The following is a 12,934-nucleotide window of genomic DNA, read 5'->3' as shown; positions in this document are numbered from 1 at the left end:
CATGGCAATGTGCCAGTAGGTGAAATATTCCATAAGCAGGATTCTCGTCCTGTTTTAGCCTATAATCAGGTACCAAAAATGGATGGACACTGAATCAGGAATTAAGCTGCAAGTGCCATCTCTAGGAGTTGAGGCTCATGATTCACTTGCTAGATTCCAATATAATATATCTTAATTATCTTTAATTTTTTAAATAGACTTTATTTTTTAGAGTAGTTTTAGGGTCACAGGGATATTAAGCAGAAGGTACAGAGATTTTCCATATATCCCCTGCCTGGACGCATATATCACTTCCCCCATTATCAACATTCTCTACCAGAGTGGAACATTTGTTGTAACCCATTAACCACATTAACACATCATTATCATTCAAAGTCCATTGTTCACATTAGGATTCACTCTTGGTATTGGACATTCTATGGGACTGGACACATTTATAACGACATATATCCACCATTATAGTATCATACAGAGTAGTTTTACTGCCCTAAAAATCCTGTTTTATTAATGTTGAGTTTTAGATGTTCTTTGGATGTTTTAGATAACTGTTCTTTATTAGCTATGTCTTGTGCAAATGTATTCTCTCAGTCTGTGGCTTGTCTTTTAACATTATCTTTCACAGAGCAGAAAATTTTAATTTTAATGAGATCCAACTTTAGTTTTTTTCTTTCATGACTCATAGCTTTGATGTTGGATCTAAAAAGTCCTAACTAAACCCAAGGTCATCTAGAGTTTCTCCTATGTTATTTTCTAGGGTTGTTATAGTTTTGCATTTTACATTTAGGAATATGATCCATTTTCAGGTAATTTTTATGAAGGGCATAAAGTCTGTGTCTAGATTCATTTTTTTTGCATGTGGATGGTCCAGTTGTTCCAGCACCATTTGTTGAGAAGACTATCTTTGCTCTCTTGTATTGCTTTTGCTTCTTTGTCAAAGATTAGTTGACTATATCTGTGGGGGTATATTTCTGGGCTCTCTATTCTGTTTCATTGATCTATTTGTCCATTCTTTTGTCAATACCTCACTGTCTGGATTACAGTAGTTTTATAGTAAGTGTTGAAGTCGGGTAGTTCCAGTCCTCCAACTTAGCTCTCCTTCATTATTGTGTTGGCTATTCTGGGTCTTTTTCCTCTCTATACAAACTCTAGAATCAGTTTGTTGATATTCATAAAACAGCTTTCTAGGATTTTACTTGGGATTGTGTTGCATCTATAGATCAAATTGGGAAGGACTGACATCTTGACAATATTGAGTCCTCCTGTCAATGATCATGTACTATCTCTCCATTTATTTAGGTTTTTTTTATTTGTTTCATTAGAGTTTTGGCATTTTCCTCAGAGAGATCTTGAACATATTGTGTTAGAGTTATACTTAAGTATTTTTTTTTTGGTGTGCTAATGTAAATGGTATTGTGTTTTTAATTTCAAATTCCACTTGTTCATTGCTGGTATATAGAAAAGTGATTAACTTTTGTATATCAACCTTGTATCCTGAAGCCTTGGTATAATTACTTATTATTTCCAGGAATGTTTTGTTGATTCTTCCAGATTTTCTACTTAACAATCATGTCATTTATAAACAAAGACAGTTTTATTTTTCCTTTTCAATCTGTATACCTTTTATTTGCTTTTCTTGTCTTATTACATTTGCTCAAACTTCCAGTATGATATTGAAAAGGAGTGGTGAGAGGGGACATCCTTGACTTGTTCCTGATCTCAGTGGGAAAACTTCTAGTTTTTCACCATTAAGTATGATGTTAGCTGTAGGTTTTTCTGTATTCTTCATCATGTTAAGGAAGTTCCCCTCTATTCCTAGTTTACCAAAAGTTTTATCATGAATGGGTGTTGGATTTTGTCAAATGCTTTTACTGCTTTTATTGATATGATCATGGAATTTATCAACTTTAGTCTGTTGATGGAATGCCTTGTATTAATTGATTTTTGAATGTTGAACCAGCCTTGCATACTTAAATAAATCCCACTTGATTGTGGTGTAAAATTATTTTACACATTGTTGAAGTTGAGTTACTAATGTTTTATTGAGGATTTTTGCATATTTGGTTATGACAGATATTGGTCTGTAGTTTCCTTTTCTTATATCTTTCTTTGGTTTTTGTATTAGCCTAATGTTAGCCTTATAAAATGAGTTAGGGACTATCCTCTCTGCTTCTATCCTCTGAAAGAGGTTGTAGACAATTGGTATAAATTTTTCTGTAAGTGTTTGGCAGAATTCAACAGTGAATTCATCTGAGCCTGGTGCTTTTTTTTTTGGAAGGTTATCAATTATCAGTTCAATTTCTTTAATAGATATAGGCCTATTCAGATTATCTATTTCCTGTGTGAGTTTTGGCAGACTGTCTCTTTCAAGGAATTAGTCCATTTTATCTAGGTTATCAAATTTGTGGGTTCATAGTATCACTTTATTTTCTTTTTAGTGCACTTAGGATCTTTAGTGATGTCCTCTTTCTCATTTCTGATATTAGCAATTTGTGTATGCTCTCCTTTTTTCTTTGTTAGCCTGGTTAGAGGCTTATCAATTTTATCGATCTTTTTGAAGAACCAGACTTTGGTCCTTTAATTTTTTCCATTGATTTCCCATTTTTAATTTCATTGATTTCTGCTTTGATTTTTATTATTGATTCCTTTTTGCTAAGTTTTAAAATTAATTTGCTTTTCTTTTTCTAGTTTCCTAAGGTTGAAGCTTAGATCATGGATTTGAGATATTTCTTCTTTTCTAATCCATGCATTCAGTGCTATAAATTTCTATCTAAGCACTGCTATTATTGCATCTCACAAATTTTTATAAGCTGTGTTTTCATTTTCATTTAGTTCAAAATGATTACCTTTAATTATACCAGTGCAGTTCATTACACTGATTAACAAACCAGTACTTTCACCAATGAAAATCCATTTCTGAGATTCAGCAAAGCCTTAGTGTTGATTGAGATGTGGCTAGTAGATAGGTTTGTGGTAAACTTTTCTGGAGTTTAGGCTCTCTGCTTTAATGTTACCTGACCACTCTGGAGTTTAGACTCCTGATTAAAATACCAGCTACCTATGGCTGTGGGTTAACCTACACATACACATTACTGCAGTATCTGGGCTGAGATATTTTAATATAAATTGAAACATCATTATATTCCATTTTAAATATTTCAGATTGTATCCTTAAATCTAGGTCAATTCAGGAAGTGAAATGAGGTCAATACTTCAAAGATTGTAAACTCTCTGACAATGTTCATCACATCTCAACTAAGCGAAATGCTGTGTATTTGATAAACAGCCTCATGACTGAGGCCATTCGATGTATCTTAAGAAACCAACAGTTTTGGTTATCACTCTCCGTCTAATGTTGGATGCTCATGTAAATTTCTATCCTTTAAAGCTATTTGACAAGAAAGAATGAAAGATAATTCTATTTAATGTCTGCAAATCTACAGTTACAGAGAAGGAAAATAGTAGCTAAAGGTGCATCTGGGAAGTAACATTGTTGCAAGACAGTTAAGAAAGGTTTATTCATCTCTACCAACCCTCTTGGCCTCTGGAGGCAGAAAGATGAAGAGACATTAATCTAGTACACAAAAGGCTCATAATCCATTAGAAAAACAATGAGGATAAAACAGGTGAATGATAAACTTATATTGGATGCTCTTGCTGGTGAAGATAAGACTTTATCTTAATGATAAGAATTTAGTTCAAAGTGAGAAGGGAAAACAAAGATAGCAAGTGTTTGGATTAAAAATAAAGAATGAGATGGGTTGCCAGAAGTTTCTTTATTGAATAGTCATTTGTTGAGTGCCTATAATTATATTTATTTGATTCTAAGATGTCAGATAATCTATCAGCTTTTTAAAGGAGAAAAAACTCTATGTTAAATGTGTATATCAGTTGTAAGGGGCATTTCCAGAAATGTAAAAATATGAACATGCTCATTTTATGATACATGCAAAGCACTTTGCTAGGACAGCAAGTTCAAAAGTGTGCCTAACAGTCATGGACCTAGCATTGCAGAGATTAACTTGGTGAAGTTACACATACATTATACAAATAAATACATAACCATAAAAGTATAATTATAAACTAATGTTGCAAGAAATCTGGGTAAGTTTGTCAAGTGTATATGTAGTGAAAATCTGATTTAAAAAAGCTGAAACACAGGGGTTTCTCTAAAGCTGAGTTTTATTCTTTATTTTTTGACTAGAGAATACTATAAGGTCAATGAGCTATGAGAATTTCCCTTTCATCTTCTTTCTCCATACATCTCTGAGAAACTTTTCAATCTCTGCTAGAGGTTGCAATCCTGCCTCTCGTTCTTCCAGATGACTTATCCACCATATTGGCACCCTGTCTAAATCTTCAGTCAGAACTAGTTTTATGGATCTGGATTTGTACATCTTTATCCCACATTAAGATTTTCATAACATCTCAAGTTTATTCAAAACTTGTGGTTGAAATCTTTAAGAGTCAGGTTAAAGTTACTGTCAAAGAGCACAGTTGTCTTTACTTGCCAGACAAGATTGGCCAGGTGATGTCAATTATTTTATAACATTTTCAGTTAATCAACATGTATCACTTACTATAGTTATGGTATTATGCTGGGGTTGGAGGGATAAAATTATTGCATGTTTTCTACCTTCAAGGAGGCTCAAATCTAGTTGAGGAGATAAGAAAAATAATATTCTTCTATGAGTATAAGGTCAGTCAATAAATAACATTTATCCAGAATAGTCCTGGGTTATGTGGAAGGCTGGGAATTGGAATAAACAACAAAGAGATCGGGGTAAAAAAACAAAACTAAACAAACAAAAAATCTTTCAGTAACCCAGTAGTAAAATCACTCCTCCTAATGACATGGTAATTGTTGGATATTATTCAACTCTAGTCTGCTAGCATATTGGAAACTAGAGTAATAGACCCTGCTCTTTGCTTTGACCCAACCAACTGCAAAGAATTAATACCACCCCAATTTTTCTTTAGCTAGCCATCTTTGAGAGCTTTAGATTATTACTATATATTGAAGGAACTTTCCATCTTATATAAGCAGAATGTTTTATTCTATTTTTGCCATTTCTTAAAATCAAAGCAACCTAGAAAAAGTTATTCCCACAAACTCATTACTTATTGCTAACTTGACATATTCAGCTTGATCATCTGGTGTAATGTATATATTCTTGAAACTAAATTGATTATCTTGACACTTGCACTTGGCACAATGAAAAGAAAGCTTATTGCTTCAAATATAAGGTCTACACATTACCACATTATAAGGTTAGGATGCCAGAGAAACTAGGAAAGTCTTTTTAAAAAAAATCAAAGACATTTTGTTATTTGGTTGGTAAAACTATGAATTTAAGAAAATCTGAATATAGGAGGCCCAAGTATAAAGAATATCTGAAACACAGATCCTAAATATGATGCCTTTTTCAATATCTTACACCTAAACAAGATATGTGAAAGCATGGGCATATTAATTTTGCAAAGATTGCAATCTCAGATATATTGCATCCTAGCTATGACATTTTCTAAGAATTTTTCTCATAAAAACTGTGAAAGCATGAGGCCAGCAACATCAGCAGAAAATTTTAGGTGAGCATGAGTATAATGGCACTTACAAACTGATTAGTGTGAAAGGGTCACAGTGGCAAGAACAAGAAAACCACCAAAAGTGTTATATGGAATCCATGAAACAGAAAATGCTTTCAAGCACATGTATGAGGTTATACAATGCATTAGACATTTTCATTAGCAATATTTTACTTACTTTTTTAAATGCACATGACTAAACGTACATTGATCAATTTTTGTGTTATATGCATAGCAAAATATTAGCTTTGCTGATCCGAAGACCAGGTAATAGCACTACTGATCAGATTCATGAGCACAATGTGAGTGGTATTGGGAGCCTGGGAATCACAGCGTGAAAATTAAAGTGAGGATGGTACAGTACAGATATCTGATCAGCACATTTCCCAGGGAGACTGTCAACCTCCCTGTTTCTCTTACACCCATTTCAGCACCAAATGATACTAAAACCTCAGCACCCAGCAGGATGAACCAGTCTTTCCTAATTGTGGTTGAGAAGAGCACTTGGGCAATGGAACACAGTGATTAGCACACATTCCTGCTCAGCCTTCAAATGATTAGTTTTTGGATGCGTACACTGTGATAAAGCATAACTTGAACTTAAACTTGTGGGGATCTGTTCTTAGAAAAGTGGAGATGGAAACACTGAGAGAGTCAAGACCCATGCAACTCTCCTCCTGATTGCCCTGAAAAGCAGGAATCATGGACAAACAAAGCTATTTTTGCTCTCCAATTATCCTCTGAGCATTTGTCTTACTGAACCCCACAATTTGTCTTGATCTCACCACTTTTGGGGAGGTTGCAATCCCACATTTATCTACTCTCTCACCATCATCTCAAATCTCTCTCTTTCCTCTGCCTCTATGTCCTCATTTCCAAACACAGATACCTCTTTTCTGTCACAAATGACCATTCGCGGTATCTCACTGCCCTCTCCAGCAGACACTGTTTTTCAGTTCCTTTGACACCAAAATGGTCTGTGCATACTTTCTCCACGTCGTTACCGCCTACTCCCTTCTTCATCTTTTGCAAACTAGCTTGTAGTTCTACCTCCCCTCCCTACCCGATGCTGTTTCTTAAGTTAATCATGATCTCTCTCCCTCGTTCGGTTTGATCTCTACCACTGTCCTCTAACAGTCTCTTGGCACAGCCTCATCCCTTGTCTTTGACAACCTGACATTATCCAGGTTTTTATTTTTGTTTTTCTGATCCTTCTCTCTTATTTTTTCTTCTACCTTCAAACTATGACCATTATCCAGGGCACAGTCTTTGCTTCTCTGATCTTTTTCCTTTTTAAACCCGGAGAGATATTAAATGGTATTCCTCAGTCGGAAGTACCTTAGAAGTGGCCACTGAGGGTTCAGGAACAACTGGAAGGGTGGACAGGTGGTGCCTCCCACCACTTCAAACAGAATAGTTCTGCTTTTACCTGATTTACTTGTTCTATGTTGTTTCTCTTGGAGACTTTATTTGTATTCACCAGTGAACTAAAAATTGCATCAAAATCCTAAAACCTGAATCTAATTTCTTGTTTTACCACTATCTCTATGACTTTTGACAAATATTACAAAGTTTTAATGCATTTCTTACATCCAGACCTGTGCCTTTCCTTCCATCTGGACCTCTCTCCTACCCTATTCCTCAGCACCTTCCTAACTCCTACTGCTATTTTGGTCTTCTATGTCACTTCCTCCAGGAAGTCCTCTATGAACTCAAAATCTGGGTAGGGTGTTCTTCTGGTGTGGTACCATTGCATTCTGTATCAATCTCTTAACACAGCACTTACTTCATTGTGTTGTCTGTTTGTCTACATTCCCTACTAAACTGGAAGCTCACTCAGGACAGAATATTATTTATACCTCTAGCATAGTGCTTGGCATGTAATAAGTTTGAAAAATCCAAGCAGATAAATATATATCTTAGCAAGGATATCCAAATTAGGTGACACTGCTCTCTAAAGAGAAATGAAAGGGCTATCCCTCATTCTGATCAAGCTGATCATTCTTCTGATTTGCCTGCTTCCTGAGTGTCCTTGACACCTCCTTCATCCACTTCCGAGTCCTGTCCACAACACCCTAACTATTTGCCTTTTGGGAAAGTTATTTTATATTTCCACTCTGGTTTTTCTTGTCTGAAACAGAGGTATACTGTTAAAGATATCTCTGATGACCAGGAAAAATTTGAGGTACTAAAAATCATGCTATTTTCAACACTGTATTATTACATCATTCTTAACAAAATTCTAACAATATAGTATTTTGGCCTAATTTCAACAGTTCCAATGTCTTCCACTAGTAAATAAAGGTAATAAATAAACCTTCAAAGGATTTGAAGCTATATCTAAGCAGTTTATAAGAAGAACGTTGGTAGTTAACTGCCTTGTAAAGAACATATTGCTTCAAATATTTGTTGTACAAAAATGTTTATATATAAATGCAACAAAAAAATCCTAAAATTAAATCAAAGAAAGGCGCAACGTAATGTCCACATACACTCTGCAAACACAGCATTAGAGAAATTTCAAACGGCTGGCGTACTAAAACTAGAAAGTGCAGTAGGTATAGTCCCATCTTTAATCCTAAACGGTAATATCACCTTCAACAGGCAAAGCCTGAGTACCTCCATCATAAAAGTTGTAAGTACTGAAAGCAAAATTACATTTAAATTCAGTGAGTTTTGTTTGTGTTTGTATAATGAGAAATCAAATGTCAGATAAGTAGCTAATGAAAGGACTTTTAAAATCCTGTTCAACTCTGAGAGTCTGTTCAGGGATTTAGATCATGAATCAATTTAAGTCACTTTATATGCAGGGTGTTTCTCATATTTCTTAAAACAATAGCAATTTTGTAAAGAGAAAAACCCACAGCCAACAGGAGAAATATTACTTACGAGTATTGTGTCAGCAGTTCCAAATCATTATGCATGTTGATTGGATATGCTTCACTGAGTTCAAACAACTTCTCCAGGGCCTCATAAATGAAAATGATGCAAATAAGAGAAGCAAAAGCTTCTTCAGTAAACCGGGTGATATAGCAGACGAGGGAACTTGCATCGGTGGCCACGAGTATGATACACAGAGTTGCGGTCCAAAGTCCAATACTAGCTCTTAAAGATAGGTATGACAGCCCATATTCTCTAGAAGGAGGAAAAGAACAGTGGGAATAAGGTCATTTAACAGCTTGCCACCATTTTAAATAGATGGAAATAAGTCTAATTCAGGAAGTGAAAGTAAACAAGCTTCACATCCCATGAATATCTAAATTCAAGACCGTCTAAAGGGAACATCTTAAGGGGACAAAACTGAAAGGGGTTTCTCAGTGTTTAAAGCAGAGTATCATTTTTTAGAAATTTTACTTAACATATTACACAAATCTTTTATTTTTCCTTTATTTCCATGGAGAGACAAAAATGGCAAACTGAATCTAATCAGCCACTTCTACCTCTCCCAGCAGACTCCGAATGTGATGTTGGGAGAAGTATAAATACAGTGGAGAAATAGAAAGGGGCTAAGGGCCAAAAGTATTTGACACTTACTTGCAAAATTTAAACAAAATTTTTTCAAACACCAAAACTGGTCCCGTACTGCCTAATATGGTAAGAGGCTGTCCACCAAAGAGAGAATAGGCTATCCCAGTCATAGATGCTCCAAAGAGAGATTCGATTGCACTCTGTGTGGAGATATAAATAAGTCCATTATCTAAGCTGTACAGGCAACCATTATAACTAGGGAGAAAATATTTAAAATACATGAGTATATTCTTTCTCCTTTGCTCTGAAAAGCCTAGCGACCTTGGGCAGGATGTGGGATAGGAGGATAAGAAAAGGGACGAGCAGGGGCGTCTGAATGGCTCAGTCGTTAAGCGTCTGCCTTCGGCTCAGGTCATGATCCCAGGGGCCTGGGATCGAGCCCCACGTCCGGTTCCCTGCCCCACGGGGAACCTGCTTCTCCTTCTCCCTTTGCCTCTCCCCCCGCGTGTGCTCTTTCTCGCTATCTCTGTAACTATCTGCCTCTCTCTGTCAAATAAATAAAATGTTAAAAAAAAAAGATTAAAAAAAAGAAAAAGGACAAGCAGTCAGCAGAATATGAGGGGTACTCAGTGGGGATATGTCCTCTCCACATTCCTTATCTTGTTTTTTTTTTCCTACTAACAATTTACATGTGTTCGTGGTAAGCGTCAGGACAGAAGCACAGCCTGTATAAACAGGAAATGCGCTCCTTGTGAGGTGAGAACCAGAGCAAAAAGCTAGCCAAGGACTGGGGGTCAGGAATGAGGCCAGAACCTTGTGTGAGACCGAGAGCTAACTTCTGAGGTACTCCACTCCCAGAGTACCAGTTCTACCTGCCATCCAGGAAATTCATATGGAGTGTACCAGTAAGAGCACACATCAAGGGGCGCCTGAGTGGCTCAGTTGGTTAAGCGTCTGCCTTCGGCTCAGGTCATGGTCCCAGGGTCCTGGGATCGAGCCCCGCATCGGGCTCCCTGCTCGGCGGGAAGCCTGCTTCTCCCTCTCCCGCTCCCCCTGCTGTGTTCCCTCTCTCGCTGTCTCTTTCACATCAAATAAATAAATAAAATCTTTAAAAAAAAAAAAAAAAGAGCACACATCAAATCTCCCCTCATGATGGAATCCAAAAGCGTATGGACACTTATCTAACTATGAATCTTCAACACTGATTGAGCTTTAAAAATCCAAGGAGAGCAAAATACATACTATACGACCTTCAGTTGCTTCTCCCAGCAGTCCTCCAAACGTGATAACAGGAGACATACACGCGCAGTAGAGAAACAGAAAAGATGCTAGGCACTGCAGGCTGAAAGCATCTCTGAAGTCACTCCAGAAGTATGGAGCTTTTCTTCTGATATCTAAAATAAGTCCCCCAAAAATCCTAAGACAGGGGGCAGAAACACAAGAGTGAAATCCAAATATAAAAAAAACCCCACACAAATCAAGACCCTCATTTACTCTGTTGCCAGGTCACAGTATACGTTTTCCATCAGCAGAGATGAGACCCATTTTAACCTGCTACATGGTATCATTGTGATCTACAGAGATGGCTTTGCACCACTATGTTACTTCAAGTCCTAACCAGATATTGGGCCAGCAACCCAAAAAACCCCAGGTTCTCTTAAACAAGGTTCAGAGCAGTTCCTCCAACAAAATTCAAGTACTGAGATTTAAGGATTACTCTAATCTCCGTGCCATTTCTGTATCCATCAATTCCTCCTAAACTCGGGTCTACTACCCTCAATCACTGGCAGTATTTCCCAACTGTTTACATTTCATTTAGCATGGCAGAAAGTGAAGGTTGGGAAGGTAAACTGGCTTTCGTATTCTCCAACAGTGAGCATTACCCTGGAGAGAAGATGGAGCGTTTAACCACGGCTCCAGTTACCTACTTTCTCTGCCAAAATATTCCTCACCATGTATTGTTTCCAGGCATCTAAATGGCCTTACGGACAACAGGAATACCTAGTAAAGACAGATTGCTTCCATGATTGTTGCCATTTTTAGGGAATTAGGAAGGGGACCTTAAAATAACCAACCTAGAGGGCGCCTGGGCGGCTTAGTCAGTTAAGTGTCTGCCTTCAGCTCAGGTCTTGATCCTGGAGTCCCAGGATCGAGTCCCGCATCGGGCTCCCTGCTCAGCAGGGAGTCTGCTTCTCCCCCTGACCCTCCCCCCTCTCATGCTATCATTCTCTCTCTCTCTCAATAAATAAATTTAAAAATCTTTTTAAAAAATTAATAAAAATAACCAACCTAGAAAAATGTAATTTTGATCCACTTTTATCTAGACATATCCCAACATCTATCATTCACAAGACAATGGTGACCTTCCTTGGTATAAATTCACTTATTCTAAATGTATCCAAAAACCACATTGACACACTTGAAAGAGGAGGGGCAAATAGCATTAAATTGTGAAATGCTCCCTAAAATTTAAGGACCAAAATGTTTTCAATCGACTAGGAACGAGAGCATTAATGAACAAGTATTCTCATTCTTTGAACATTTAATAATAATATGTGGATTTAACATTTGGCTACTAAGAGCTCTTTGTGCTCCATGGAATAAAGATGTCATATTAAAATGAATAAGACCATGATTAAGTTCCTACGGGAAGGTTAAAAAAACACATTATGTTCCAATATACTGCCAGTATGCTGAATATATTTGGATTATGCAAAAATATTAAGTTTTGTTACTTATTTTCTAGATAGATACATTCACTGGCAATCTAAGAATCACTTCAAAAATTATTGTTCTCTTGAGAAACAAATTCTGGTTTGCCTTGAAAAATGTATATCGTCAGGATAACTGAAAATTTTGACTATCATTTTTAATTGCCCTGATCTGACTGACATAGACACAATAGTAACGTTAGTAACTATCTTACTATTATGTAAGTGATAGAATCACTACGTTTTTCTAGTGATTGCTTCCATCAGAAAGATAGGCAGTAGCAGAAACTGAGTGGGATGAAATTCTAACTGAAAAAAGGACATTTAAATCCAAAGAAGCTTACAGTGAACCCGTGAAACTCACACACACAGAGATCACCTTAGTTTCCCATACCTGTGTTTGTTAAACATATGCATAGGTTTTATTTGGGGAGGATCATTTCTGAATGATGTGTTAACTTATCAAAGTCACAATTCAAAATAGATTTAATCTACTATTTATTCATTCATTTATAATTTATACCCCACCTAATCCCCAAAATATTTTGAGGTGGTTATGAACTGTTACTTAGTGGTTAATATTTATAGGTTTGATAGTACTTCCTACTAGACCGTTGTTTTCTAATTAATTACTTATTAGGGCATACATTAGTCTAAATAGCTATTATATTACTGTGTAATGAACGTGCTTTTAGCAGCAAAAATCTAAATCCGGAAGTGGGAGGTCATTGCAGAGAACAGTGCAAGGGCAGCCCAGATGTACACCAGCAACTCCAGGAGAGCAGATGAGTAATGGATACTTCAAGTCATGTCAGCAACAGAATCTGTGGAAGAACTCTGGAGAAGCGAAGATACCGGATATTGGTGACCTGGGAGGATTTAGGAAGCAGTAAGGAAAAGTGAACTTCGAAAAAAATCTAAGCTATGTGGCATGTTATACCTGAGAGAGAGAGAGAGAAAGAGAGAAAAAAAAAGAACCACCAAAAATAAAAAGACAGCATTTGAAAATACGAAAGCAAACAGAAGGAGTAACCGCACTTCCAGTAAAGGGAAAAGGAAAAAATTGTTTGAATCATCTGAAATTATGTATGGAGCCCGAGGAAGACGTTCAAGGACATTTCCTCAGAGACAAAACATAGATAAAGGGAAAGAACAGAGAAGAATTAAAATGC

General features: G+C 36.6%; 1 protein-coding gene across 3 annotated transcripts in view; it reads right to left on the bottom strand.

The window, feature by feature from the left end:
* SLC4A10 (solute carrier family 4 member 10) overlaps positions 1 to 12,934 on the bottom strand; it is a 299,454-nt gene that overhangs the window by 62,395 nt on the left and 224,125 nt on the right. For all 3 annotated transcript variants that reach the window (XM_044913311.1, XM_044913312.1, XM_044913313.1), the window contains 3 exons: positions 10,294 to 10,468; positions 9,118 to 9,251; positions 8,473 to 8,718 (listed from right to left, as the gene is read on the bottom strand). In XM_044913311.1, the coding sequence (XP_044769246.1) occupies positions 8,473 to 8,718; positions 9,118 to 9,251; positions 10,294 to 10,468 (555 nt within the window). The remainder of the gene's footprint in view (positions 1 to 8,472; positions 8,719 to 9,117; positions 9,252 to 10,293; positions 10,469 to 12,934) is intronic.

The sequence above is a fragment of the Neomonachus schauinslandi genome, chromosome 3, assembly GCF_002201575.2.
Source record: "Neomonachus schauinslandi chromosome 3, ASM220157v2, whole genome shotgun sequence".
Classification (NCBI taxonomy): Eukaryota; Metazoa; Chordata; class Mammalia; order Carnivora; family Phocidae; genus Neomonachus; species Neomonachus schauinslandi.
Note: the sequence above shows the minus strand (reverse complement) of the source record. Positions and strands in the feature narration are given on the sequence as shown.